This window comes from Acartia tonsa, chromosome 9 (genome assembly GCF_053477335.1).
Source record: "Acartia tonsa isolate MP-2025a chromosome 9, ASM5347733v1, whole genome shotgun sequence".
Taxonomy (NCBI): Eukaryota; Metazoa; Arthropoda; class Copepoda; order Calanoida; family Acartiidae; genus Acartia; species Acartia tonsa.
The window spans coordinates 13,386,005-13,413,397 of NC_137268.1; the positions used below are offsets into that span (position 1 = coordinate 13,386,005).

At 38.0% G+C, this 27,393-nt stretch overlaps 1 protein-coding gene across 1 annotated transcript; it reads right to left on the reverse strand.

Moving 5' to 3' along the window:
- Positions 1–394: 394 nt before the first annotated feature.
- LOC145328253 (urea transporter 1-like) lies at positions 395–26,541 on the reverse strand. The gene is made up of 15 exons (XM_080171870.1): positions 26,417–26,541; positions 25,572–25,656; positions 13,118–13,197; positions 9,837–9,929; positions 8,577–8,676; positions 6,243–6,336; positions 5,743–5,838; positions 5,017–5,115; positions 4,513–4,627; positions 3,694–3,819; positions 2,961–3,019; positions 2,507–2,595; positions 2,059–2,095; positions 1,119–1,164; positions 395–713 (listed from the first exon to the last, which is right to left on the reverse strand). The coding sequence occupies exons 1-15, from the start codon at positions 26,448–26,450 to the stop codon at positions 529–531; spliced, it is 1,338 nt and encodes a 445-aa protein (XP_080027996.1). The 5' UTR covers positions 26,451–26,541; the 3' UTR covers positions 395–528.
- Positions 26,542–27,393: the final 852 nt, after the last annotated feature.

A 27,393-nucleotide genomic window follows, 5' to 3' on the forward strand; every position in this document is an offset into this window, starting at 1 on the left:
GATACTTAATCAATTTAATGTATAATGTTATTCGTTAACCATAAAAATACAGTGTTCCTAAAACGGACATTCATAAAAATCATAAACATACATCAATCAATTATAAAAATTCATTCCAACCAATTTTTACAATAGAGATATAATATTTATACCACAAGTATAATTACAACATTAAAACTTATATTAATTTATTTACAATCCATTCATCTTCTTATAGGTACTTTCGGGTAAAATAGAGGCTAGGCCGCGCCCCTAGAGGACATTAGGAGCACTTGAGGAAGGGTAAATGGGAGTCAACTTTTAATTTTAGTAAAAGATTTTTTTTCATAGTGTGATTTTTATTTTATCTTAAGGACTTTTTAAAGCTTCACTGTAAAAAGAACCTTACTGGTTAAGTAGTTACCAAGATCACTGGCTAAACATAAACTAACTGACAAACATCCTGTTATTTTATATAAGGATTATAAACAAATAAAAATGATCGTGTTCACATTTAAATCCTTATCTGTCCTGTTGATGTGACTTAACTCATTCCATCCCATTAGATCCTTCCATATTGATAGTAGCACCACCATTTATATATCCTTCATTAGCTGTATTTGTAGCACTACCATTTCCATTCTTTGTAGGACCATTCACAGATTTTTCAGAATTGTCGTTGGTGGATTTTCTTTGCTTAATGCTCGATTCTTCGTTGATAGATTTTAAGTTTTCTAATTATTTTAATTGTTAAAACATTAACTTTTCTAGATTTGTATTAGAATTGTGTTTAGTAACTTTTTACATTACAAAAGATGAATTGGATCATGGAAAGAAAACGATGTAGTGGGTTACGTCGTATTTTCACAGTAGTTTTTCATAGGTTATGTAAGGTTAGGTTGGGTTAGGTAATAGTTAATGATTGCCCCACAGAGGCTAGAAAAAGGAAAAAAGCCTCTGTGAAAATAGGACGAAACCGGCTACTTCGTTTTTTTCCATGATCCGTTGACTTTTTTATCTTTAAAACTTAACCATTTAAGAGATATTAAGAACAAAAAAAGATAGAACTGAGAGTTGCTTATTCAAAATTATGAACTTCAAACAACGACATTTGAAATAATGTTTTAAAATTAAAATTCCTTCTATGCTAGGTTTGTTACATTTTTTGCTTTCCTTCCATAGTTTCTAAAAAGAATATTAGAATCAAATAATTGTTAGGTATACTATACCTATCTGCTAAGGAAATTTAAAATATCTTAATTAATCATAGACATAAATCTGTGTAATATTAAGACATATCTATATGGAGAAGGAGCATATATGATAAAGATAAAAAAAATCTAAAACCTAATGTGTGATTTTTGAAAAAAATATTTTTTTTTTCATTTAATATAAATACTAGGGTTGGGCCGGATACTTTTTTGGCCGGATACCGGATACCGGATATCCGGCTGATTTAAAATGCCGGATACCCGGCCAACGCCGGATATCCGGCAAATATCCGGTTATCCGGCCAAATTACCGGATATCCGGCCGGATAACCGGCCAAATTACTAGATATTAAAGTAGTAAAAAAAATTTTTTTTCAGAAATCTTATATAAATTTACATAAAGTTAAACTTATTCAGAAAAAAGTTCTTCTAGCTTCAATAATAAGAAAATTATAGCCATTTAAGATTTTAAAAAACAGAGATTTTTGGTGTAAAGTATAAAAAATTATAGAGCCGGATATCCGGCCGGATAGTTTCAATATCCGGTATCCGGCCGGATATCCGGCCACACCGGATATCCGGCCCAACCCTAATAAATACTTTGTTGAAACTCTATTTATATCCAGGTATAAGGTATAACAAACAAGTGAAATTAATCTAAGATAATATTTTAGGGGGGGGGGGGCAAATGGAGAGGTCGTCAATTTTACTATATGTTGCCCCCAAACGGCAGATGAAAAACACTTTAGGTTTCATGATTTTTTTCCCACGAATTTATTTCGTTATTAATGTAAGCTGATTTAAATCTATTAAAACTTAACTTTATTTTTGTTAATAGATTTCTTTTAAAGTTCAAAAATATTTTTACCTTGCAGTTCTTTTCAGGAATATCTGGACTTTCAATCCTGAAAAAAAATATGTATTTTCTTCTGGCTCTATCCATTTGAATAAACTAATTCGAAAAAACATTTTTAAAAATGTTTTTATTTGGTATTTTAAAGAATAGTTATTTATAGCATCGTAATATAGGCCGCTTTCTGCGTATAATGTAATAAAATAATAAGATTAAAACAGGGAACGAAGGCCCGGGCCCGGGTGGAAAATTGTTTGTAATACGTTGCTATACATGATTTTTCAGTATGATTGAGAACCGGTTCTAATCCAGGATTGTTAATCGTCTTCGAAACCATACTGCAAGAATAGTTTTTGTACCTAATGACAATGTTGTGCTTTTGTTGATATAGACTAAAAACACTAAGCAATGACAAAGTTAGCATTCAAAGTCATATCCAAAAATAAAAACAAAATGTAATTACCTGAGTAGAACACAATTCTCAGTTGTAACTAGAAGCATGAACCAGCTGGTCAACACAAATGGAAAGGTAAAAACAGGCAGGTTTCCAATCTTAAACAGAATAACACATATTTTATTTTTTTACAAGATGAAAGTCAGTTCATTATGATTTATCTTTTATTGATTAGACTTAACCACCTTTCATATTTTATTGGTACAATAGGTTTATTTTAAAATTGTCACAAATCATTTCTAAACTCAAAAAAAAAATTTACTTATTGGCGAATGGAGTTTTTTTTTAAATTTGGCCTTAGTTGTGTTTCCAAAGATTTGGAGACATTTTTCCTCGAAATTGTTAGTAAATGGGCGGAGATTTGTCGTAATATTTTTCAGGGTAGAAGAGAGATGGGCGCGGCTAGGAAGTTGGCCCTGGACGTTTGCTCCAGGCAAGCATCGTAGAATATATATACATATACCTGTAGAAAAGGAATAAGGGTCTTCTGTAGGAAAACTGTTGTCATGATGGCCAAACCAACTAAATATATTTGATATATAAAATATAAATATCTTATCCTTATAATAAAGTAACAGGATGTTTGTGTGTTTGTCTGTGTGTCTGTGTGTCTGTGTGTTTGTATGTTTGTACCGAAGGATCTCGCTAACCGCTGAACTGATCGGGTTCTCCTTAACAAAGTTGTTTCTCATAGTTCCCAGGAAAGTTTATAACTATTTTGGGGAGGGTACCACCACCCTCCCAAGAAAAATCACAATAAATCGAAATTTTTTCTTCTCGAATAGAGACTCCTACGTAACATTGCAAAAAATCGTATAGATTTGATACAGACTCCTTCGCAACATTGCAAGGTATCGTATTATTATTTTAAAACACCAAACATTTGAAGTGTCACTAAAGGCCTCTAAGGGCGTAGCCGCTAGTGATATATATAATTACTGTAATGATATGTACATTAGCTGTCTTACATTTCAAAATACCTTAACTATCAAGTTTTTATAGACTTAAAAATTACAATTTTTAATTATTGTAAAATTTTGATAAAAATACAGCATGTTATTTGAGCATACAAATGAACATAATTAAAGCCTTAATGTTGACAAATTATGAATGTCTGCGCATTTACATGGCCTGGCAAAACCAGACCATCAAATCACTTGTTTAATAGCTACGCTACTCAAGTAAGAAATAGTTACCTAAAGGTACAGACTTGAGTGTGGTATGAGCAAAGAAGCATCCACATGCACCCGCAGTTAGGACTGAACAGTACCCCCAGATTCCACCATACACTGCTGGTAAATGGTCAGTATCTAAAGCACTTGCTGAATAGATAGATTAAATAATAATTTTATAGCTAAACAGAATGTAGTTGAATTAATTTCATAATGTAGACAAAAAAAATAAAAATGTAATCTTATTTTGATGGTCATTAAAATCTGGACAATATCCAAGACACGACCATCCCTTTGATTGCACAACCTATATCTGCGAGTCCTGACTGTGCATGATAGTTGTTTGTGCTTTTTTATGGGATAAGTCTAGACAACAACTAGTAAACCCCTAATGCTAAATTTTATGACCAATAGTGTGAAAAAAGTTGATAATATAACCTATTCAATATAATCACTTTGAAGTAGAATTGCGCTGGACATTTGACCATTTTCAATATCCGGCCAGATAATGGATATTGAAACCATTCGGCCGGATTTCTGGTAATATAATCTTTTATATTATACAACAAAAATTCCTGTTAAGAAACAGTCACAAATATTGTTTCTTAAAATCTTAATTTTTGTAGCATTTTTTAAGAACCTTATTTAGCTACTTCAATATCCGATTATTTGGTATCTGGAATCCAGCCAAATATGTATCCGGCCCAACCCTACTTTGAAGCTAAATTATTAGAAAGGTATTCTCCGAAGTCGGAAATCTTCTAAACACAGAGATTAGAAGTGGGAATCCTTAGGCAAATTATTTGACCAAACTAGTTAAATTATACAAATATAAGTTCTTACCAATGATACAACCTAAAGAAGCACCAATAAACTCCCAACAAGCCAACAGTGGGGAATAAATGGCTATCCCTATCCACATCAAGATGGAACCCTCCAGAGTATCAACTGCATAAACCTAAACAAGTTGGATAATTATGTAACTGGTGACAAAGTTATGATAGCTATTACAATAAAGGATGATGTTGTGTTGCTTAATTGGGTATGCTAAAATAAGATAATGGATATATTAATACTTGGATGTAACATAAGATTTTAATTCACTCCGATAAAGTAATACTCAAGTCAGGCTAGATACCAGTACCCACCATCAAACCCCTTTACCACATCCCCTCCACTCCTACTGGATGGACGAACTAACCAATAAATGAGGCTCATATAAGCATGCTAAATTGACGACAAATTTTCCCCTGACAATGAATCAATGTATAATGTATATTCTATATGCATTCATAAAATTACTACAATTTACCTATTTATTGACATATTTTAAAACATAATTATTACCTGTCCCATAGATTTAACAATGCCAATAAAAACATTGAGATAATCAACCACAATTTCTTCTTCTATGGCTGGACTTGCTGCTTCTTCCTCAGTTTTCTTCTAAACATTAACAGTAATTATTATTGCATTGCATTGTAACATTGGTCTAGATTCTGGAGACGCTAAAAGGCTTTCCAATGTAATATTCTTTCAAGGCATTTTTCACGTCTTAGGTAGGAAATTTACTAAATATAATCAAGTTTGATAAATAAAGCTTTGGTATTACTAAACTTTACTTGTTATCAAGAGGCTTTTGAATTGGATACTTAAGGCTATTCTTGTGAAATGAATGTCTCTAAAAATTGCATCCTATTCATTACATCAACAGTCAAGAAAGGTAGAATATTTTGGGCAATGCAATATGCAATGTAATTATTTGAACTCTCTACTTTATATTTTAAACCAACTGTAAGGTTAAATAACAGTTTAAACCAATGGTTTTAAAAAAAAATTTAGAAAGAGAGACAATGTCTTTGCAGATAAACAAGTGCATAAATGGATATCTTTGGTTATAAGGCATTACCAAACAGGATGTTAAAAGACAAAATATGTTTAGGTCTTTCAAAACTTTGTTTTGTGAAAATTGCAAAAGAATATTAAATTTTTTATTAAAATTTATATGAAATGTCTTGACAAAAAAGTTACATCTCACTACTAAATGTACAAACTGTCTTTGGTTATGAATACCTTGTATTGAAGAACAGACATGACCAAACACCCTGTAAGGTTAAAAGACAGGGTAAATCCAGGTACTCCGAACTCTTGATATTCTCCTTTAACATTCTAGAAAATAGATGGAAAAATTATCTATTCATAGACAATAAAATGCTCAAAAATAGAAAGTAAAAACTTGTCATCATTAGCAATACTGATATATGAATTATCAATATATGTATTATGTCCATCCATCTGTTTGACTTCCACTCAGCAATCTTCCGTTCAAGCCCCGCCACGTGATGATAAATTGAGCCATACTGATGCTAACAAGAACATCATTTATTGGTCAGTTCGATTTTTTAGTATTAGGAGAGGGAATGTGGTTAAATGGGTGAATGTAAAGTTTCGTTATTTTAGCCAGCTGCGATTATTACTTGAGTACATGAAAATCTGGTGCAACATCCAAGTAATAATATATCGATTCCTCCACTTTGATATCTTTAATGATGACATAACTTCAAATGTATTACCTTAAATTTAGCTTTGACTCCATTGAGTAGGCCTCCCAGGGCAACTTGAATAGGTACAGAAAGTATTCCTCCTAGAACTGTAACTATCCACATTCTAGAAAATATAATTACAAGAATATATAATTGAATGTCTCTCTGAGTCTTTTAAATTTTTGTCTAGTAATAACCTATTAAGCAGTAAGATTTTTTTTATTGTATGTCTGTTTAGATATCTTCTATCTAGATTGAGTTCTGCTTTTTAGGAAAGATTCACATAACTCAAAGAATGGTTTTAGTCTATTTTTCTGTCATTTCCTTCCTTTATAATACATAGTTACTAGATGTAAGAGCGCAGCCGCTAGTTGGCATTTAATATAATTATTGACTGTAAGAACACATACTCCCTGGGAATTAAGTCATAATTTGAGGGCAATATTAAACAAATTTTCTAAAGTTTTGGTTTAAATAAATGATTCTAGCTACTTTAGTAGCTATATAACTTAAATCAAATTTGCAATTAATTCTGTCTATATCAAAATAAAGGGTCTACTATAAAATTAAAAGTGTGTATGCCATTTAGACATAGATTATGTAATATGATAGATTTAATAGACAGTATCAAATTAACATTCTAAAATCCTAATTTTTTTTGTCTACCTATTTATGGATGAACACCTACTTTCATTTTTTTAAAGAAGGCGTCTTAACTTTTTTGCTTTTTATTTAAGATAGCTAGCCAGTGCTTTTTGTACGTAGTAGATGTAAAATTTTCCATAGAATTTTTTGTAGACCTCTTATTTTTAAAGTAATTTAAGTTTAAAAAAAAAAAATTAAGTCGGTTTTAAGGTACTAAAACGCAACAAAATAAAAGAAGAAAATTGCCAGTATGAGCAAAAATGGTAAGATCTTTAATTTGACACCTAACTTTTTAAGTTCTGTTGAGTAATTATTGAAATAATCTATTTTTTTAACCTCGGTTTAATAAAAACTTTAAACTTAAATATTTTCTCACACAGACATTAAAAATGTGGGTTCAGATATACCTTTATAATCAGAAAAATAATACGAATCCATTCTAAGCAAAATTGAAAAAAGTAAAAACTTTAAAAAAATAAAAATGGCCTAAAATATTATATTTTTACAGGCAACACTTAATTGTAACTATTAAACTAGCCAATCAAAAATCTCAAAAATTGACAAATCAAGAAGCTTCAACTCAAAACTTAACCAATAGAATTGACCAAAAAAAGGATAATGTTCATACAATATATACAATAGATAATACAATAAAAATAGTGATACTTACATAACATGTAAAGAATGAAAAATTATGAACAAATATGCTTCAATCTGTTTATAAACTTCAAAACAATGCAGTTAAAAATGCATTATTGTTTCTTGTGTTTAAAAAATATCTGTTACAGTGTATGTACATTTGTTTAGGTTTTGTTCAGGTTTTGTTCAAGTCAACCCTTTAAAGCCGAAAATTAAGATTCTAAAATAAACTTATATTTTTTATTATAATTTTATAAAACTTTTTCAATTTTGCTTAGAATGGATTCGTAATATTTTTCTCATTCTAAAGTCATAAATAAACACATATTTTTTATGCCTGTGAGAGAAAATATTTAGGTTTAAAGTTTTGATTGAAACGAGGTTAAAAAAATAGATTTTTTCAATAATTACTCAACAGAATTTAAAAAGTAAGGTGTCAAATTAAAGATCTTACTATTTTTGTTCATACTGGCAATTTTCTTCTTTTAATTTGTTGCGTTTTAGTACCTTAAAACCGACTTAATTATTTTTTGAAAAAACTTAAATTACTTTAAAAAAAAAGAGGTCTACAAAAAAAAAACGATTGCATATCTGAATTCTATGGAAAATTTTACATCTACTACATACTAAAAGCACCGGCTAGCTATCTTAAATAAAAAGCAAAAAAGTTAAGACGCCTTCTTTTATGATTTTGCAAAAATTGTTGAAAACCTTCTATGGACCTATAAGAAGCTTAACTGTAAAGGAAAACCATATATATTCAAACACATATACAAACATCCCATTACTTATATAAGGATCTTATTAGCTTGATATAGCTGCATAATTTTCACTGTATACTTTATATGTACTTTGTCAATTGCAATTAATTATCTTGTATTTGACTAGGTATAACTGGATAGATTCAACATTTTCTAATTCAACACAGGTGACTTTTTTATGTACCATCACTCTCACTAAAAGCGCCATTTCTGAAAAAATCAAAAAGGCTGACCAAAAGTCATACAGATAGAAAGACTTATTAGGCAAGTTAAGGGTAGCTCAAAGATATGTAACAAGAACAAATGAAAGTAAAGTTACCTGGAGTCAACAGGATTATTATACAGTAGAGGATACAAAGAGAATACAACAGAACCCACAAGTACACCATTAAACTGAGTTATACCATCTTGTACTAAATCTAGAATATTATCTATAATACAAAGTAGCTTGATGTCTGTCCGTCTGTCCGTCTGTCCGTCTGTCCGTCTGTCCGTCTGTCCGTCTGACCGTCTGACCGTCTGTCCGTCTGTCTGTCTGTCCGTCTGTCCGTCTGTCTGTCCGTCTGTCCCTTAAGATCTCGGAACCGATCGGATTCTACTCTTCAGGAAATATACCTATTGGTCCTGTGGTGGTTTTAGGCTATTTTCTTAGGGGGTGAGACACCCCCAACCCCCCCAAAAATAAAAAAAACCACCCCCCAAAAATTTTTTTTTTACATTTTTTGTAAAATCTCAGTAACTGCTGATCAAATTGGACTCTACCCTTCTGGGAATATACCTACTGGTCCTCTGGTGGCTTTAAGCTATTTTCTTGGGGGGTGGGACACCCCAACCCCCCCAAAAATAAAAAAATCCCCACTTCCAAAATTTTTAATTTTTTTAAATTTTTGTAAACAAAAACCAGTAATTGGGGTGGGGGAACCCCACTGCAACATGGGGCGAAGCCCCCATGAATCCCCCCCCCAAAAAAAAAATTTAAATATTTTTTTTTTAATTTTAATTTTTGTGTATGCGAACAACCTAGGTTTAATTTTTACGAATTGAAATTTTTGTGTATAAAACGCACAACCTGGGTTTAATTTTTACAAATTAAAATTTTTATGCATAAAACGCACAACCTGGGTTTAATTTTACCACAGAGTAATTATACAAAGAATAATTTTTTTGAATATTTCTATTTAGGAGGGTTGACTTCCCATTACTTCATAGGGCGAAGCCCCTAGAGGCTAGGGGCGAAGCCGCTAGTATTATATAACATATGATACACAATTAAATATCATACATAAAGAATACAACAGAACCCAATAATTAAATATTCATATGCTTTCGTTTTTAAATTTCTAAACCTTTTAGTAAAAAAGTAATAGCTATTTATTGCATTTTATTATAGACAACTTTCTTTGCCCGAGGGGCCGAAAGTCTGGGCTAAGAAAGCTGGTTTATTCTTTTGATTTTAGTTTTGTCTTTAGTTTTTGATTGTCTGTAATACGATGCAGTGCATGATTTTAGTAAGGCTGAGAACCAGTTCTAATCCTGCGAATACTAATTGGTTTTAAGCCATACTTGAAAAATATTTTACCTGGATTTTGTTTAAAATATGTAGCACTGGATACTGCTGCAAAGGTACAGGCCAGAGTTCCAGCCCCTATCACTGGCCCACCAAGAAATAATCCTAAACAATTCAACTATAAACAATTGACCTCTTTGGGTACAATTCCTCTCCACACCAATTTAAACTTACTCTGTGTTTGAATTTTAGTATAAAAAACGCGCTCAATCGCCCAGGGTATTAAGTAGTATAACACCTAATAGACAACCAACGCTTTGATTACTTGACTTTTGTCTAGCAGTCCTAACTGTGCATGGCAATGAGTTGCGCCTGTTTTGGGCCAAGGCACCTATTCTAACTAACAATATCTCGCATCTGACTTAGCAGCAGTAAGAGCCATTTTTAACATCTTTACTTATGACGCGATGTTGATCCGTCATTAATCTGTCATTATCACTGTATTTTAATATGTTGACTGAAATAAATATTTGATGTTGATGTTGATGATCCGACATTTGGTCCCATCACCTCCCCATCCACAAGCAGATTAGGCCACTGATACCATAAAAAATGCGATTTCGTCTCTCTATAATACAAAGTAGAACGATGTCTGTCTCTTTGTTTGTAGCGAAGGATCTCGCTAACGCTGAACCGATCGGGTTCTCCTTTACAGGGTAGCTTCTCATAGGTCCCGGAAAGGTTTATAACTATTTTTTGGGGGGTGGACACCCCAAACCCCCCCCCCCCAAAAAAAATAATTCTTTTTAAAACTAAAATTAAAATAATGGGGTCGACTAACCCCCTACTTCCCCCAAAAAAATCCCCTCCCCCTAAATTTTTTTTAAATATTTCTTTTAAATCTAAAATACCAAAAAATGGGTTGCTCAAACCTCTTGGGGTTAAGCCCCTACAAGCTAGGGGCGAAGCCGCTAGTTAGTATATATTGTAGTATACCAATCTTCTTACATTTAAATAAATTATAAAAAACAAAAATCAGTTCCATGATTTGTTATTAATTGCAGAATAGTTTTACTATGTATATATGTTAATAGATACAAACACATATTAATTTGTAATCATTACTTATCTAATCAGCATAAACTATGATTTGAATTATCTTTACACAATACATATGACAAAGAAATTATAATAAAATAAATTATTTAATAGATATTTTAAAGCACTTGAGATTATTCAAGTTCAATTCTTAAGTGTTGGTATTGCAGGAATGTATTAAATTTGCCATTTTTTGTTTTAGCTTTGAAATTTTCACAGGCTTAATTCTATTACTTTGTTTTATAAACTTTGACATATTCAATGCAAAAAAAGTTCTTGGGAAAAGATAAATTTTAAGAAATAAAAGGACCAGGCATTTTAGAATAAAAACTTATTTGGACTAAAAAAAATAAATTATCTTAAAATCTTACGGCTAAATGATTAAGAATAATGAAGTCATTCTAATCTATTTCGCCAGCAGACCATAACTAATACAACCCCACTGTCCTCTCTGCATTAGTTTAATCTAGAAAGGGCAACCCCATTTTTGGCTTTTATCTAAGTGCTGTTACTGAACCTATGAAATATGTATTAAAAGGAAACAAATTTTTGATGGAAAATATTGAATTTAATGTTAATAATAATTGTTTTCGTATTCATTTGAAACCGATTAATATCCGGTGGATTAGAACCTGATCTCAACCATAAGAAAAAATGATGGCTAGCATCGTATTATATCAGTAGCAGTTGTCTACGAATATAAAAATGTACAATCCAGGGGCGTCCAAGCTTTTTATTTTGGGGGGGGTAATTCGTGTTTGGGGGGTAAAATGGCGCGCGAAGCGCGCCGCAAATTTTTTTTACCCCCCCCAAAATTTTTACCCCGGGGGTAAAATTTGCTTGGGGGGGGTAATTACCCCCCCTGAAATCTGTTGGCAGGGGTAAATTTAGTTACCCCCCCCCCCCAAAATTTACCCCCGGGGTAAAAATTTTGGGGGGGGTAATTTAAATTTTATTAAATATATAGTATTAAAAATGCGCGCGAAGCGCGCAAAACTTTTTTTATTACAGATTTTTTATTTTGGGGGGTTAAATACCCCCTCCTAAATGGTTGGGGGTGCCTACGGCACCCCCAGGGTAGGGGTAAATTTTGAATGGGGGGGGTAAAATGAAAAAAATTTTGGGGGTGCCTACGGCACCCCCAAAATCGTTTGGACGCCTATGGTACAATCATAAGAATAAAACCATTTTTCAGCCTGTGCCTTCGGCATCTCGGGACTAAAAAAACTGGTTTTAATCTTACAATTGTACATTTTATATCCGCGTAAAGCTGTTTATAATACGATGCGAGAAATAACTATTATCAATCTCTGAATTTCTGACACTAATACATGCAAAGCATTTCTCGTCAAATCATATATAATCTCATTTCCATAGAAATTTCAGGCAAAACCCTTCGGCTTGCGAGTGAAAAAACTTATAAACTTCTTATTTGCCGTTTAATTATTAAGATAAAATTTTTAAAAATAATTTTAGGCAATAAGGTTAGGTAAGTTAAAGGAAAACCATGCACTGTAGCATGGCTGGAGGTTTAGAATAAGTATGAAAAACTTTTTAAATATTAGGATTGAGGTGACTGGAAGGTTGAATGAAGTAATTCTTACATATCTTAAAAACTTTGCACTAATTATCTAAATATATATTGTTAATATTTTTTGTGTGAACCAAAATATTAGGGGCAAAACAGAGTATGAACACCTTCTTACAAAGTAAAATAAAAGTAGATTTGCTACTAAAAAATCTACCTATAAGGATTAATATACCAGATATTGGGTTTATAGCAAAACATATTTTTTGAATATCATTAATTAAGTAGAATTTAAAGTAACAACGATTACATACAAAGACATAATCCTTATAATAAAGTAACAGGATGTTTGTCTGTGTGTCTGTGTGTTTGTCTGTATGTTTGTACCAAAGGCTCTCGCTAACCGCTGAACCGATCGGGTTCTCCCTAACAGGGTACCTTCTCATAGGTCCCAGAAAGGTTTATAACTATTTTGGGGGAGGGTACCACCACCCTCCCAAGAGAAATCACAATAAATCGAATTAAGACTCCTACGTAACATTGCAAAGTATCGTAGAAGTTTAATAGAGACTCCTTCGCAACATTGCAAAGAATCGTATTATCTTTTTTTTAAACCAAACATTTAAAGTGCCACGAGAGGCCTCTAGGGGCGTAGCCGCTAGTATCCATATAAAGGAGCAAAACAAAGTATGAAAACTAACCTACAAAGTGATATAAAAAAATGTACCTATAAGGATTAATAGACCAGATATTGGGTTTGAAGCAAAACATACTTGTGATATGCCACGTAATATTGCATCTACATATCTGAAGAAAAACATCTATTAATACAAAATAAGAAGGATGTCAAAATTCATAATTAAAGCAAAACCTTTAATCTGATTATAGGCTATGAGATCATTAAACTTTGTAGATTGTTAGAACTTAATAAGCAAAATATTAACTTAAGTCTAAACAAATTTGTGTACCCATAGATTTGTAGCAAAATTGTTTTAATACAGGATACTTATTCAAACAATTTTGACTACATTAAAAAGATGCTTCGCTGACACGTGTATATTGTTGTCACAGGAATACTTTTTACAAAAATAAACTATGGACTTTTTGGAGTAATCATTGATAATGTTGATACGCTCTCTATATTGGGGACCTACCCTAATTATAGAAAAGCTCCACTTAAAAAAACTTCCATATCCCTATCCTCGCGCAAATATGAATCTAATTTTTTTTGCTTTTTAATTCTGTTGTGCAAGACCATAAATAACCATAATTTTATTTGAATATAGCACGACAAAATTAATTTTTCATTCACAAAGCATGTTGTAGTGGGTCTTACTTGAGATACTTGTAAAATAAGCAGAATGGCATTTTCGTGATCCTAAACGAGTGGACAGATTTTTATGAAATTAGTACCATTTTAAAGCGTTAATTTTTCTCTATTGATTTTTCTTTTATTTGAATTTTTAAGCCCACAAATGACGGATCCCGAGTTTTAATTATGAAACATTTGTACTTATTATATTCTGTTAAAATCTTGTGATATCTCATATGAGGCCATATTTTTCCAAGAAATCAATATACATATAATGCTCCGCATTTATATGTATATTTGACCTTTCTATCATCCACGCGTGTAGGTTTTAGGCGATATTTAACTTATGTACTTTTGTAGAAGAGAGCTCCAGTTATCCAGGGATTCGGCATCCTCAATGCATCACGGAGATTTCCCCTGCACAACTGAACGTGACTAAACGGGAAACTCAACATACACTCCGGCCTGCTGATATATCCTACGCAGACCTACGTGTATCCCTTGCCATCCCTGTATGATCAGAAACGCCCCCTCAATACTTCAATACTCTCTGTAATTTTCCTATATGTATATTGATATAATATGTATTCATTAATTTTGTGTAAACTATACTTGTCTATTGAAAATACATCAGTTCCGCACAAACAGTTGTTAGTAGAGTATCAACTCCAATTTGTGGGCAGCTAATCATAGCTGCAATTAATTATCCAGAAACATATAAAATCCCCTGTGGGTACTTGCGTGTAGTATTCGTTATTTAACTTAGCGGAGACGTACAAACGAAGGGAACGAGTTGCTTCGCTCTTGGATCGCTTCAGCCACAACGTTACCATTCCAACGTGAAGTGCCGCCACACCGCTCGAGGCGGGCTTTAATAGTTTTTAAAAAGCTATCTATTACGTCCGATCCGTTACAGTCAAACTGGTGGCAGCGGTGGGATAAACCGCAGTGCTCAACAGGAGATTTACGAGGAAATTACCCAGAGGAACTACGGTAATTTCGGACGATTGTGTGCATCCAGACGAGTTTTATGAGAACTGAGATCAGAAAGGACGAAAACCCCTGTGTTTGGAGACCAGTGTGGAACCATTCTGACGTCTGGGACATCAACTTGGTAAAATTTTCCTTAAATTTTGAAGAAATTTTGTAAGTTTCGAAGATGGCGCAAGCTCAACAAGCCGCTGATCTAGAGCAGTTGAATTTGCAGCGTGCTATTCAAGAGGCACAGGCAGAAGGAGCGCCGAATGAGAACGCTCAGCTCATTGCGCTAGGCAATACCTGGTTGGAGAACCAGCGCCGGAAGCTTAACAAGCAGAATTTTCCCCGGTTTTGCAACCGTGCCGGAGAAGATTGGGATGGCCACAAGACCAAGATGGCCAACGCGTTTAGAATTGCCCGTCATCACCCATCGGATCAAGAGGGCAGGAAAGGCCAATACATCATGAGTCTCGACGGAGAAGCGTTCCAGATGGCCCGAGAAGTTGCTGACAACCAAGATGCGCTCACCCTTGAGCAGGTAATGGATAGGCTGGATGCCATATTCCTAGCACCATCAGATTCAGACATCAACAAGGACGCGTATAAGCAGTTGTCGCAGGGCAAGAACGAGATTCCGCAGACGTACCTTGCCAAGAAAGAGCAGATGTGGTTGAAGGCCTACTCCCCAGACAACCGTGATCCAGGCCAATTCCGGAAAGAGGTAACCCTTGGTTTACGCCATCGAGAGGTACGAAAAAGAGTTTTCTGTCAGCTACCTAGTATTACCAGCATGGGTGTCCTACGGAATGTTATTATGAACGAGATTGCCACACAGCGCCAACTTATTCACCATGGAGATGCTGAGGATACCTCCATGGATGGCCTCGCCACGTCCAACCGTGTCATCTATCGCAACGACGGCACCGAGGATATGGAGGTCAACGCTGTCGGAGATGGAACTAGTAGCGTCAAGTGCTACAATTGTAACCAGACAGGCCATTATTCGCGTAATTGCCCTAAGAAGAAACAGCAAGCGAGTAAGGGTACGGGCGGTGCCACCAAAGACAAACCGAAAGGCAACTGTCGGAGGTGTGGCACGCCTGGCCATTGGCAGAAGACGTGTACGATTCCTGAGGACAAGCTGGCGAACGTGCGCAAGAGGAACCAGGAGAAGAACGCCAACAGCGGCGGACGCGGCCGACAATATCAAGATCGTGGCCGTCACGCCGTGCGAGAGATGCGTACCAATGAACCTGGAGACGCCGACAGTGGCGTAGGAGATGATGACCAGGCGCAGTTCTACGGAGATGTCAACTGTCTGGAAGCAGTTGGCCACCGAAGCAAGACTTCAAAAAATGTGAGAGAGGGCTCCCGTCGGTAGGTCGGAGTCCCTCAGCAGCTGTAGACCCTACCACCCTCAATCAGATGCAAGGACGAAGAGGCGCCCGGGCCATGGTTAAGATCAGCCTGCGTGCAAATGGACCGACTGTGCGGACCTATGGTCTCATCGATACCGGTAACAAATTGCACGAAGGAGTCGCCGTAAATGAGGAGTTAGCCCGGAAACTACAGTTGCCGATCGTTCCTTGCGAGTTATCAGTGGGAACAGCGGCGAATGGCGGCGATATGGACGTCATCGGCCGTGTGTACAACATCAGCGTCATCTTGGGAGATGACTGTCCTAGCTACATTCGAGAGGCCTTGGTTATACCTGAGCTTCGCACCCCCATCAATCTTGGGTGCAAGTGGGTCGAGGAGATTCGTGGAGTTCTAGATTACTCATCACCGGTGCAGGCGGCGTTGGTCGTGAAGCAGACGAGAGTCCCGCTTGTGCAGTCCATCGACTACGAGGTTCCAAGTACCTCAGAAGATGAAGAGCGGTCTGGAAAACCGCCGGGGGAGCACTCGCCCCCCAACCCTCAGATAAGTGTTTCATTACGAGCCTTCGAGGAGTTGAATGCAGAAATAAGTAGCTATAGTAATGCTGTAAATGTTTGTACGCCCACTTTTAAAGATTTATGTAAAGCAGAAGATAATTTTGCGAATGGTAATGTGCACCATTCACGTGAGTTTTTAGCACTTAAACCGGATTCCGTCGAATCATATGTTGCGCAACTTTCTTTCAAGCACAAAGCAAAAGCAGATTTTGAGCGCAAAAACGTTTGGACACGTAATGTCAAGGGACCGCTTCGTAATTCCCAAGGGCCGGCCGTTCGTTTGAAAACCGTCGCAGTAGGTAAGCGGCCGCGTCCTGTCCGTTTGTCCGTCCAAGCGACTAGGATTCTCGCGCCAGAGTCAGTGTCTGTCGTGAATTTTCTTCCTAGCCGAGAACTCCGACCGCAAGCGATTGTCATGGTAGAAGAGACCGTTTTAGATGATAGTCCAGTGCGTGTGTTGGAAGGAATATACAGAGCCCAGCAAAATGGGATAGTCCGCATCCCTGTCGTCAACTTGCAGGAGGCGCCGTGCATTGCATCGGCCGGGTGTGTGTTCACCGCCGAGATTTGTGAGGACAGCAGTATGGTGATCAACACCGAGAGCTTGGTGTTGAGAGAGCCCCATGAAGTTATTCAGTCCATGTCCGAGAACAAGACGAGCGACGCCACCAAGCCCATGACGAAGGAGCAGATGGAGAACCCCACGTTCAAGGAAGTTTGGGAGGACCTGGAGATGGAGGACAACGAACTACTGAACGAGCACCCCGATGTCAAGAAGCAAGTCAAGGAGCTCATTTATGAATACAGAGACATATTCAGTCAAGAGGCCCCTGGGCACACAGACCTGGTAACCATGAAGTTGAAGCTCAAGCCAGGGACGGAGCCCATCAGGCAGAGATACAGGGAGCTGAACCCTAAGATGTTGAAGGATTTGGAGGCACAGATGGCCGACTGGCTCAACCAAGGAGTGATCGAGCCGAGTTCATCGCCATGGGCGAGCCCCCTTGTTCCCGTGCGCAAGAAGGATGGAAAGATCAGATGGGCAGTGGACTTCCGCAGGTTAAACAGTTGCTTAGAGCAAGACAGTTACCCGCTGCCGAGGATACAGACCCTATTGGACCGCGCAGGAGGACATCGTGTGTATTCAACGTTAGATGCCACAGCCGCCTACTTCAACATCTCCATCGATCCAGCATCCAGGGAGCTGACGGCTTTTGCCACGCCAACGGGTTTGTGGCAATTCCGCCGCATGCCCTTCGGCATCAGCACAGCACCAGCGGTATACAGCAGATTCATCAGCACCGCAATGAACCCGCTGGGAAGCGAGGTAGCGCAATGCTACCTCGATGATGTAATATCATACAACCTGAGAGTTGCGGATCATGTACCACAGATGCGACAGGTTTTTGAGGCCCACCGCAAGGCTGGAATCAAGCTGAAGGCTAAGAAGAGCAAGTTGTTCCAGAAGAAGATCCAGTATCTTGGCCACATGCTAAGTCACGAGGGTATCGGTATGGTGCCAGAGTATGTGGAGCGTATCAAGAACTGGCCGCCGCCCTCAACTGTCGCCGAGTTGAATAGTGTCCTTGGTTTTTACGGGTACTACCGGACCTTCATACCGGAGTACGCCGACTTGACGTGTGAGATGAATGCACAGAAGAAAGCCACGAAGCTAGAGTGGACCCCAGGGATGGAGGAGCAGTTCCAGCAGTTGAAGGACAAGTTCCAGAATGCCCCCATCCGCGCTGTGCCTGATTTTGAAGCGGATACCCCATTTCAACTGACCACCGACTACTCCGGAAGAGCAATCAGTGCGATCCTGAGTCAGGTTCAGAATGGCGCCGAAAGGTTGATCGCCGCCATGGGACGTAAGACGACTGGCGCGGAGCAGAGATATCCCTCATGGAAAGGAGAAGCCTCCGCAGTTATTTATGGCATCAGAAAGTTTCGGACAATCCTGAGCTTCAAGCCGTTCCAAATTAATACGGATAACAGCGCCCTCAAGCAGTTGAAATCACTGAAGAAGAACACTGGCATGATGGCCAGGTGGACTGAGGAGCTGGCTGGTTACGAATTCCGTGTGGTTCATCGGCCGGGGAGACTCAATACCAACGCCGACGCGTTAAGCCGGCGTACCGATGCTGACATGCCAGACCCCACAGCCGAGGAAGAGGCTGAGCAGGAAGAGTACGTCGGAGCTGTAGATGATCCTGCTGACGAGCTTCCTGACCGCCGAGAACGGTACAGAGATAGAGTGTACCGGCATCAGTTAGACGACCCTATTTTAGAGAAGGTTCGTAGATGGATTGGCGTTGACCGGCGTGCACCAGACAAGGCAACCCTGCGTGGAGAGAGTAGAGACGTGCACCGGCTGGCTGAGATTTTCGACACTCTGCGCATTGCAGAAGATGGAGTTATTGAGCAGGAGATCAACACTTTCACAGGGAAGCGACGCAGAATCATGGTCCCTTTGTCCCTGAGAGAAGAGGTGTTCACTCACTGCCACAGAACTACCACCGGAGCGCATTTTGGCATGCACTCCACCATATCGAAGTTTTTGAGAAATTTTTATTATGTGGGACATCAAGCAGACATCCGCCTGAGGATCGCCGTCTGTCATGACTGCGTTCAGAAGAACATTAAGGCCAACATCAAGATAGGAGCGCACGTACCCATCCAAAACGGGTACCCGCTCCAGACAATTTATATGGATGTGGTGGGCAAGTTCGACACAACTACAGAAGGATACAATTTTATCCTGACACTACAGGACGGATGGTCACGCTTCGTTCAGGCGTACCCCTTGAAACAGAAGACCGCCGACGAGGTCGCCACGACAATTATGGACAAATTCATTTGTACCTTTGGATGCCCGCAGGCATTCCACAGTGATCAGGGAAAAGAGTTCTGCAACACCATCATGAAGAAACTCTTGCAGAAGCTCGGTGTTAAGCACGAGCTAGGCCCCGTGGCGAACCCCCAGAGCAACCTTATAGAGAGGTGGCACCGGACCATGGAAGAGACGCTGAGAACCGTGATCCAAGGACGGGAGACTCTATGGCCAGAGTATTTACCTGGAGTTGTCCTGGCGTACAACACGAGGATCCACAGCAGCACCGGCGTGACCCCCTTTCTTGCTTTCCAGGGTAGAGAGGCTACTCTACCCGCGGATTTGATTTTGCGGTTACCAAACCCTGACGATGACAAGGATATTCCCACAGCCGTGAGAAATTTATTGGACAGATACACGACCATGTATGAAGCCATGGCGAAGAGTCAAGCAAGCACCATTCGAAGAAATGCTTTGCAGTATCACGGCAGTCGCGAATTTCGAGTAGGCGATAAAGTTTTCTATTTGGCACCCAACCATGGTAAAGCAAAGAAGAAGATGACCAAACATTGGAGTGGACCATACTTAATTACCGAGAAGTGTGCCGACGTTTTATACAAGATTCAGACAATACCAGCGGGAGAAAAGGAGGACTTGGTTGTGCATGTTGGTCGGTTAAAACCATATTACCCCCCAGCAATGACAGATGGAGACCCAACTTCTCCCCCAGAACCATTTGAAGAAGACGGAGATGAGGCAGGGGAGCAAATTCCCTTGAATCCAGAAAGGCAGGCGAAGCCGCCTAATCCAAGAGTTGATTTCTCAAATGGGGATGACAGCGATGATGAGGGAGGACCCCCCAATAGACCGGGAGGAGCACCACCACCACCGCCCAACATTGACCCCCTCAACCTTCCCCTACCGGATACACCACCGCCCAGATCACCAGCGATGCAGCGCACACCGCGCAGAGAGCAGAGTGAGAAGAGAGGGAGGGAGAGAGATCAATCTTGCGAACCGTCCGGTTCGGGCACTCAACGGAGAGATGCCAAGCGAACCCCCGATAGAGAGAGAAGCCCGAGAAGAAGCTCGCCCCCGCAGACACCGCGCCGAGATAGAGAGCGCGAGCGAGCTACGTACACATACCCTTCCGCACCCCGGGTAGAGAAGCGCGCTCTGAGCGACAATGAAGAGCCGTCCACGGACTCACCCGAAAAAGGGGAGAGGGTTAAATCCGGAGGAAAGAAGCAGAGGAGTGGGACACTTTGGCAACAGCAAGTGGAAGAAAGCAAAGAGGTGCTAGACAGCTCGGACGAGGATATGGACCCGCCTGCAGTGGCTACACTTGCGCGGACAATCAGAATCCCCGTCAAACGCGGAGCAAAGCTGCCGTACAAGGGTACGAACGAGAGTGCGGGCCATGACATATACTGCCCCGCCCACACAATCCTTCCCCCTGGGCAACAGACTTGCGTCCCTCTCAAGCTACACACCCGTGTACCCCCCGGATATTTTCTGAAACTCTTTGGCCGTTCCAGCATAGAACGGGAGGGAGTAATTTTACTGGCAGGATTAGTGGACAGCGACTACACCGGCGAGATACAAGCAGTCTTCTGGAACTTGAGTACCGAAGCAGTGGAGTTCAACAAGAATCAACGAGTGTGTCAAGCGGTGATCCTAGAGACTCGCGAGGTGGAATTTTATCATGTCGATAATCTTCCTACCACTGATCGCGGTGCTAACGGCTTCGGTAGCACCAACCAGTGAGGCATATTCATTAGACATAGTAGATTGCACAAACCCTTCCACCATCAAGAAATTCAACAAGGAAACAATATGCAGAGCAGAGGAACCTACACAAGAAGTTCCAGTGAAGGAGCGCTACACAATTCTACAGAGGCCAACACTGACGAAGGTACACGGATACTCCTGCGAAGTGAGGGTATCCTTGTACCATTTCAAGTGCGGAGTTTGGGGCCACCTCAAGTTACAACAGGTACCCCAAACTATGAGGCACGAAGAAATTACTGCAGAAAACTGCCGCCGCATGTCACTGGTGCAGGAATATCAAATTTCCGGCTACGGTGACCCTATCAAAGTGAAACTTAACCGCCCAACCTACGTTTCGGCAACCCTGGCCGGATCCCTGAAGATGGAAGACGACAAGATCACCTGCATTGGGCAGACCATCCGCATGGGCGACACCATCCACTACAACACCCTGAAGTTAGCTGAGTACCAGATTCTACTTAAAGAAGAAACTTTTCTGGTTAGCAACAACAAGGTAGAGAGCGAAACGGATCATCTATCTCTATCATGTCCATATCATAAAGGGGAGTGCATCACTGGCGCCGCGACATTCGTCTGGAATATCAACGACAGCTCCTGCACTCTACAGATGGTCAACACCATCAACCCCCTCACCACCATGGACACCTACCTAGTGGACCACCAGCAGCAAGTTTTACTCAACACTACAGGCGCAATGAAATTAATGCATTGCCCCTTTAATGTCATCACCACGGACCACGACGGCATCTACCTGGGCAAGACCAGCGAACTCAGCAGACTCGCCACCATCGACCCCGGACAAATAGATGTAAATCTTCAAGCTGCAGTACATTTACATTATTTAGCCTACAGTATGCGCCAGACCTTCAGCCAACTAGATGTAACACTACGGAAGACCATATGCGAAACCCATTATCATGGAAAGTCAGACCAACCAGTGCTGCTGCATGAGCAGACTTACGGACTCTTGAAGGGAGACCTGTTGATGACCTTCCAGTGCACCAAGAGGACTCAGAAGATCAAGGACGACATCAATTGCTATCAAGATATACCTTTGGATCCTGATGGTTATGCAGATGCTGCAACTAAACATTATAAGTTGCATTCTACAAGGGTAACGTGTTCAGCAACTTTCCCCCTAACTGTCAAGTCTAAGGAAGGCTGGATTCAGCTGACTCCCGCCATCATCAAGACGCAGGCCCCCATGGAAATGACCATCGACACCCCTCTAGTTAACTGGACGGATTTCAGCCATGGAGGAATCTACACGGAAAGAGAGAGAGCTGAATGGTTACACACCCTCACCTTCCCCTCCTACACTGAGGCAAGCCTGAAGGAGATCACCTACGGACTATGCATTGGAGATGGAAATTGTAACCAACTTTCTACCAACAACCTACCCCTGTACACCCTTGAGAACCTAGTGCCGGACATGGAACGCAAACTTGACTTATGGAGCAGCGTCAAGAGCTGGCTCCATGAATATGGCGACCTAATGGCATTCGCATGCCTGGTCATCCTAGGGCTAAAATTTATTACTGATCTGATATGCATTATCCTCACATTTCTACGTGTAGGACCTGGAGCCGCCATCGCCTTAATTGCTCACCTTTATCTTTATAACAAGCATTCCTACCAGAAGCTTATGAGAAAGAAGAAGGCCGATACCAGACCCGAGAGGCGAGAACCTACGACAACAGCAGAGACAACGTCGCTATTACCAACGACATCAACCCCGAAGATCCAGATGACAGAGATACAGCCCATCATGTTAGATCCTGCATCCTTGCCATCATACAACACTGCGACTAAAACATCTAGGCTATCAACCTTAATACCATGACATCGCAATAGGTAATATTGGCCGACCAGTCTATTGTCTTTGCCAATTTGAGCGTTATGTTATCTGGCACGTCTGTTCGCCAGATAAAAAGGGGAGAAAATGTAGTGGGTCTTACTTGAGATACTTGTAAAATAAGCAGAATGGCATTTTCGTGATCCTAAACGAGTGGACAGATTTTTATGAAATTAGTACCATTTTAAAGCGTTAATTTTTCTCTATTGATTTTTCTTTTATTTGAATTTTTAAGCCCACAAATGACGGATCCCGAGTTTTAATTATGAAACATTTGTACTTATTATATTCTGTTAAAATCTTGTGATATCTCATATGAGGCCATATTTTTCCAAGAAATCAATATACATATAATGCTCCGCATTTATATGTATATTTGACCTTTCTATCATCCACGCGTGTAGGTTTTAGGCGATATTTAACTTATGTACTTTTGTAGAAGAGAGCTCCAGTTATCCAGGGATTCGGCATCCTCAATGCATCACGGAGATTTCCCCTGCACAACTGAACGTGACTAAACGGGAAACTCAACATACACTCCGGCCTGCTGATATATCCTACGCAGACCTACGTGTATCCCTTGCCATCCCTGTATGATCAGAAACGCCCCCTCAATACTTCAATACTCTCTGTAATTTTCCTATATGTATATTGATATAATATGTATTCATTAATTTTGTGTAAACTATACTTGTCTATTGAAAATACATCAGTTCCGCACAAACAGTTGTTAGTAGAGTATCAACTCCAATTTGTGGGCAGCTAATCATAGCTGCAATTAATTATCCAGAAACATATAAAATCCCCTGTGGGTACTTGCGTGTAGTATTCGTTATTTAACTTAGCGGAGACGTACAAACGAAGGGAACGAGTTGCTTCGCTCTTGGATCGCTTCAGCCACAACGTTACCATTCCAACGTGAAGTGCCGCCACACCGCTCGAGGCGGGCTTTAATAGTTTTTAAAAAGCTATCTATTACGTCCGATCCGTTACACATGTTCTTTTAAGATTAGGATCACTCACACTGTCTCTTAAGTTAAAAATATAACGCTATTAGAGTATACGCTATTTGTGCATACTAGTGGATTCACCCTTAGCCTATAGGCAAAAATGGGTGAGTTTTACAACTAATTTACCTATAATTTTATGCATTAAATTTATGCTTATTAAGTTCTGACAATCTACAAGTGTTAATGGTCGTTTGTCCTACCGTTTCATGTCTTCGCTTTTGTGGATGTTGTCATTCTATATTAGACTTTACCTTTCCTTCCAACAAAATAATTGATTGACAGACGGACAAATTGAATTATAGGGCAAGTTATGGACTGTCGGACGGTATGACTGACAGACTAGCAAAGCGAATTATAGAGTATCTTATCTACTAAAACTTGCAGCAAAGTAACCATGAAAGTCTTAGCTTTAAGATTATTAAGTTCGTAATAAAACAGTCCATCAGTAAGAAAGTCATGTAAACAAATTTAAAAGGTTCAAATTTTTACTCCTTTTCTTAATACTTTTTTGCAAATAAGATTGACAAAGGAGATAAAAATAGATAAATTGTCAGGAGTAAAATTACAGATTAATCCTATTGTATAAAGTAGATTTTTTTCTGTAGCTTAGGTTTTCAATCAATGCTAAACCGATTAAGTTTTCCATTATAGGTAAGCATCGCATAGGTCCCTTGATGGTTTTACGCTATTTCATTTTTGTTTGGTTAGGATGGTATTTGGATATTTTATGTTCTTTCCTATCATATGCCCCTAGATGCCATGGGCGCAGCAGCTAGGTATATATATTTTGAAATGATTAAGAAATATGGATGCTAATAAAATTGATTTGTCATACATTTACTTATCTTCACAAGCCCTGAAAACACCCACACGTCCATTGAAATTAACAAGGAAAACGTGTCAATTTATATTCAAACACTATGCATTTATATTTTATTTAATTTGGGGCATTATCAACAAATTTATAAAACAAAATATTATTGATTATTGAGGGATGGGACATTGGGCTGTTTAGTATATCATTCTCCACTAATTATTTGGGTTGTTCAATAATTCATCAGTCATTGTCTTATCCTTTAGAACAAGGAAAGACCATACAATTTAGTTTGATATTTTGCAGCTTATACCAATAACGAAATCAATTCGGAAAAACGTGTTTTTCAGCTGTCATTTGGGGGCATACATCGTAAAATCGACGACCTCTCCGTTTGCCCCCCAAATAAAATTTAAGATTTATTTCGCTTGTTGGTTATACCTTATTCCTGGATATTTTGTAGTTCTTATATAATTCTAGGGATAAGTAAGTTACATAATTGACATAGACTTTCAGAGGGGGCGGAGGGTGTAAAGTTGTACCTCCCCCCCCCCCCCCACAAGTCAATGGGGACATGGATGAATTGAGACGATTTAGAATACTTTAAAAATGAATTGTTGTCATCGTTGCTTGACAAAAATATAAAAATCTTACCTGAATGGTAAATAAATCTTAGATTCTTTGTATATTAATTTCTTTCCAAGCTTACAGTCTCCACATATGTCAAAAAACAACTTAACTAAAAAATCATAAAAATATATTTTGGAAGTTATTTTAGATGAGAAGGGGGAAGAGGTATGCAGAAAAGGGAGAAAAATAAAATTGGGCCACTAAGGTTTTGGTAGGTTTAACTACTAACTTTATTTACAGTTCTGTGAAAGTATAAAGGTACTGCTTATTCCAACACAGATAATGATATGTATAATTAGCATTACATTTAAATTATCGAGAAGTTAATGAGGGAAAATGACACTTATATGAATATTACGCATCTGAATAATCTTTTCAAAAGGTAATCTTATTTTATTTATTTATGAAAATTTTTAAATTGATATCTCAAAAAATACACATTCATATACATTTCATCATAACTTTTTAGATATTATTTTTGGTCATTCTCTTAAGATTTACATATTTATCAAAATCTTTGTTTAACTTGTTTTCTTTGGTTTTAAAAAAGGCCCTAACAGTATAGATTTCAGATAAACATGACATCAAAATTTTTGATTTTTTGGGGCTTGGCAAGATTAGAAATTGGTTTTGTCAAAAAAATATCTAGATTTAAAAGAAAATTGTTATTAAACTAACATATTTTCCTAAAAACTTTAACCTAAAAGATTTATTTTATTTTCTATGATAATTAAAGTTATGTAAGAATAAGGTTACATAAACTGACTTCACCATAAAAAAAAACATCAAAATATCACCTTTTTAAAATTATTTTTTGTACTAAAATAATAGAAATATATATAGAATAACATAACAAAAACAAAAATTACCAATGGATAACTTTTTCTCACTTTGTTCCGTCATTTTTTTGTTCTGTGTTCTTTGAATATTTTAGTTTAGTTTATCATGATAGAAACAGACCTATACTGTCAAAATAGGTATTGACGCGTCTCAACTGATACCATCAAACATTTTACTTCTACCCCAGTGGCTTATTTTATTTAACAAAAAAACAAAAACATTTGGTACTAAAATGCATATTAATTTGACGTCTAGGAGTTTATTTTTAATAATCAAAAGTGTAAATGAAAGTATTTACCCCTTGCTTTTATTTTTTTACCGAAAAATGTCCCAATAACACAATAGATTGATAGATGGTTAAAACTGGTCTGGGATCATTAGGAGTCAAAGTGTATCAAAAAAAGTCAACTAGGTCCATAACAAGCGGAGCGAAAGAAGTTATACAGATAAAAAATCAGCAAAGTGCAATAAAGTTAAAATAGAAAGGAACGATAAGCTGCTAAACAAAAATAGTATAGATATTAATATGAAATGTTCAGAAGCAATGAACACTGAAAAGCCATTGCATGTACTGGTCTTTATATTGATGTGAGTGAGTGATCGGGGCAAAGCATTTACAGAAGAACACGAAATATATCGTTTAATTACAAATGTGACATTGACCAGTATTGACTTACAAACAGACCTTAGTTATAGAGAATCTCAACAAAGTTACATAAATGATAAGGGGGGGAAAAGTGGACCTGATCTTAATGATATTTTAAGTTGGGAGTTGGAGAATTTTTTTCTTTCTTTGATTTTAAATTTTCTAATCAATATATGTAATTTACAATACACTAAATACTCCTGGACTTTTCTGAAATATATTCAGAGAAGCTTTGAGTTGGTTTTAATTTCATATTTTATTTTTTAGCTATTTTATGATTTTTTAAATTTTGATTAGTCAAAATATCTTCCTAAGATTCCATATCATTTTGCACATTTTATTCCTCGCATTCCATAGTGT

What these genes read in the sequence shown, in the direction of transcription:
- LOC145328253 (XM_080171870.1), bottom strand. Translation starts at nt 26,450, where the DNA reads ATGACGGAACAAAGTGAGAAAAAGTTATCCATTG. An exon ending in TTGTTAAATCTATGGGACAG is followed by an intron (nt 4,628 to 5,016) that starts GTAATAATTATG and finishes CAACTTGTTTAG; the next exon opens with GTTTATGCAGTTGATACTCT. An exon ending in TAACAAACCTAGCATAGAAG is followed by an intron (nt 714 to 1,118) that starts GAATTTTAATTT and finishes TAAAATAATTAG; the next exon opens with AAAACTTAAAATCTATCAAC.